Genomic DNA, 578 nt, shown 5'->3' on the forward strand with positions numbered 1-578 from the left:
GGGTTCTCGGGCCCTCGTCACCGACCGGCCGCGTCTCCCTGGGGGTTTGCTCCTTGGTGACCACCTCCCTCCGCGGTGGCACCAGGGTGATGAAGACGGATGAAGCGATCCTCTTCTCCGCTTTCCCCGGCAGCATCGCCGAAGCCGTGCAAGGGCCGGACCTGCTTTTGATTTTGGGGGGTGGGAAGGGAATAAGATAAAAAGGAGGAAAACCCACAGGAGCACCGGCAGCTCCCGCAGCCACGCCGCCCTTCGGCCTCAACCCGCCTCCCTCCTCGCCCTCCCGGAAAGGGGGAAGGAACGAGCGTCCCCGTCCCCATCCCACGTCACGGCAATAAATGGTCTCGTGCCTGGGAGGACATAGGGCAAAGGGTCCCGGCGAAGCAGTAGCCAAAACCCCCCATTTTTGTGCCTCTGTGGCCAAACCCCACCCTTTTATAAGCGTTTTATCTCCTCTTGTTGCCCCCACCTGGGATTAAATTCCCTACGGGCAGCAGGAAAACCCCACCTTTCCTCTTCAAAACGGGGTGGGTTTCTTTTTGCAAACCCTTTTTTGGGGTGTTCCTAGGTCCCCCAGC

The 578-nt window shown here is 60.0% G+C and overlaps 1 protein-coding gene across 1 annotated transcript in view; it reads right to left on the reverse strand.

Annotated features, from left to right (window-relative positions):
• FBLIM1 (filamin binding LIM protein 1) overlaps window positions 1-136 on the reverse strand; it is a 2,140-nt gene extending 2,004 nt beyond the window's left edge. The window contains 1 exon segment of the mRNA XM_009892395.1: window positions 26-136. Within this exon segment, the coding sequence (XP_009890697.1) occupies window positions 26-136 (111 nt within the window).
• Between the last annotated feature and the right edge of the window lie 442 nt (window positions 137-578).

This window comes from Charadrius vociferus, unplaced genomic scaffold, assembly GCF_000708025.1.
Source record: "Charadrius vociferus isolate BGI_N301 unplaced genomic scaffold, ASM70802v2 scaffold2759, whole genome shotgun sequence".
NCBI classification, from domain to species: domain Eukaryota; kingdom Metazoa; phylum Chordata; class Aves; order Charadriiformes; family Charadriidae; genus Charadrius; species Charadrius vociferus.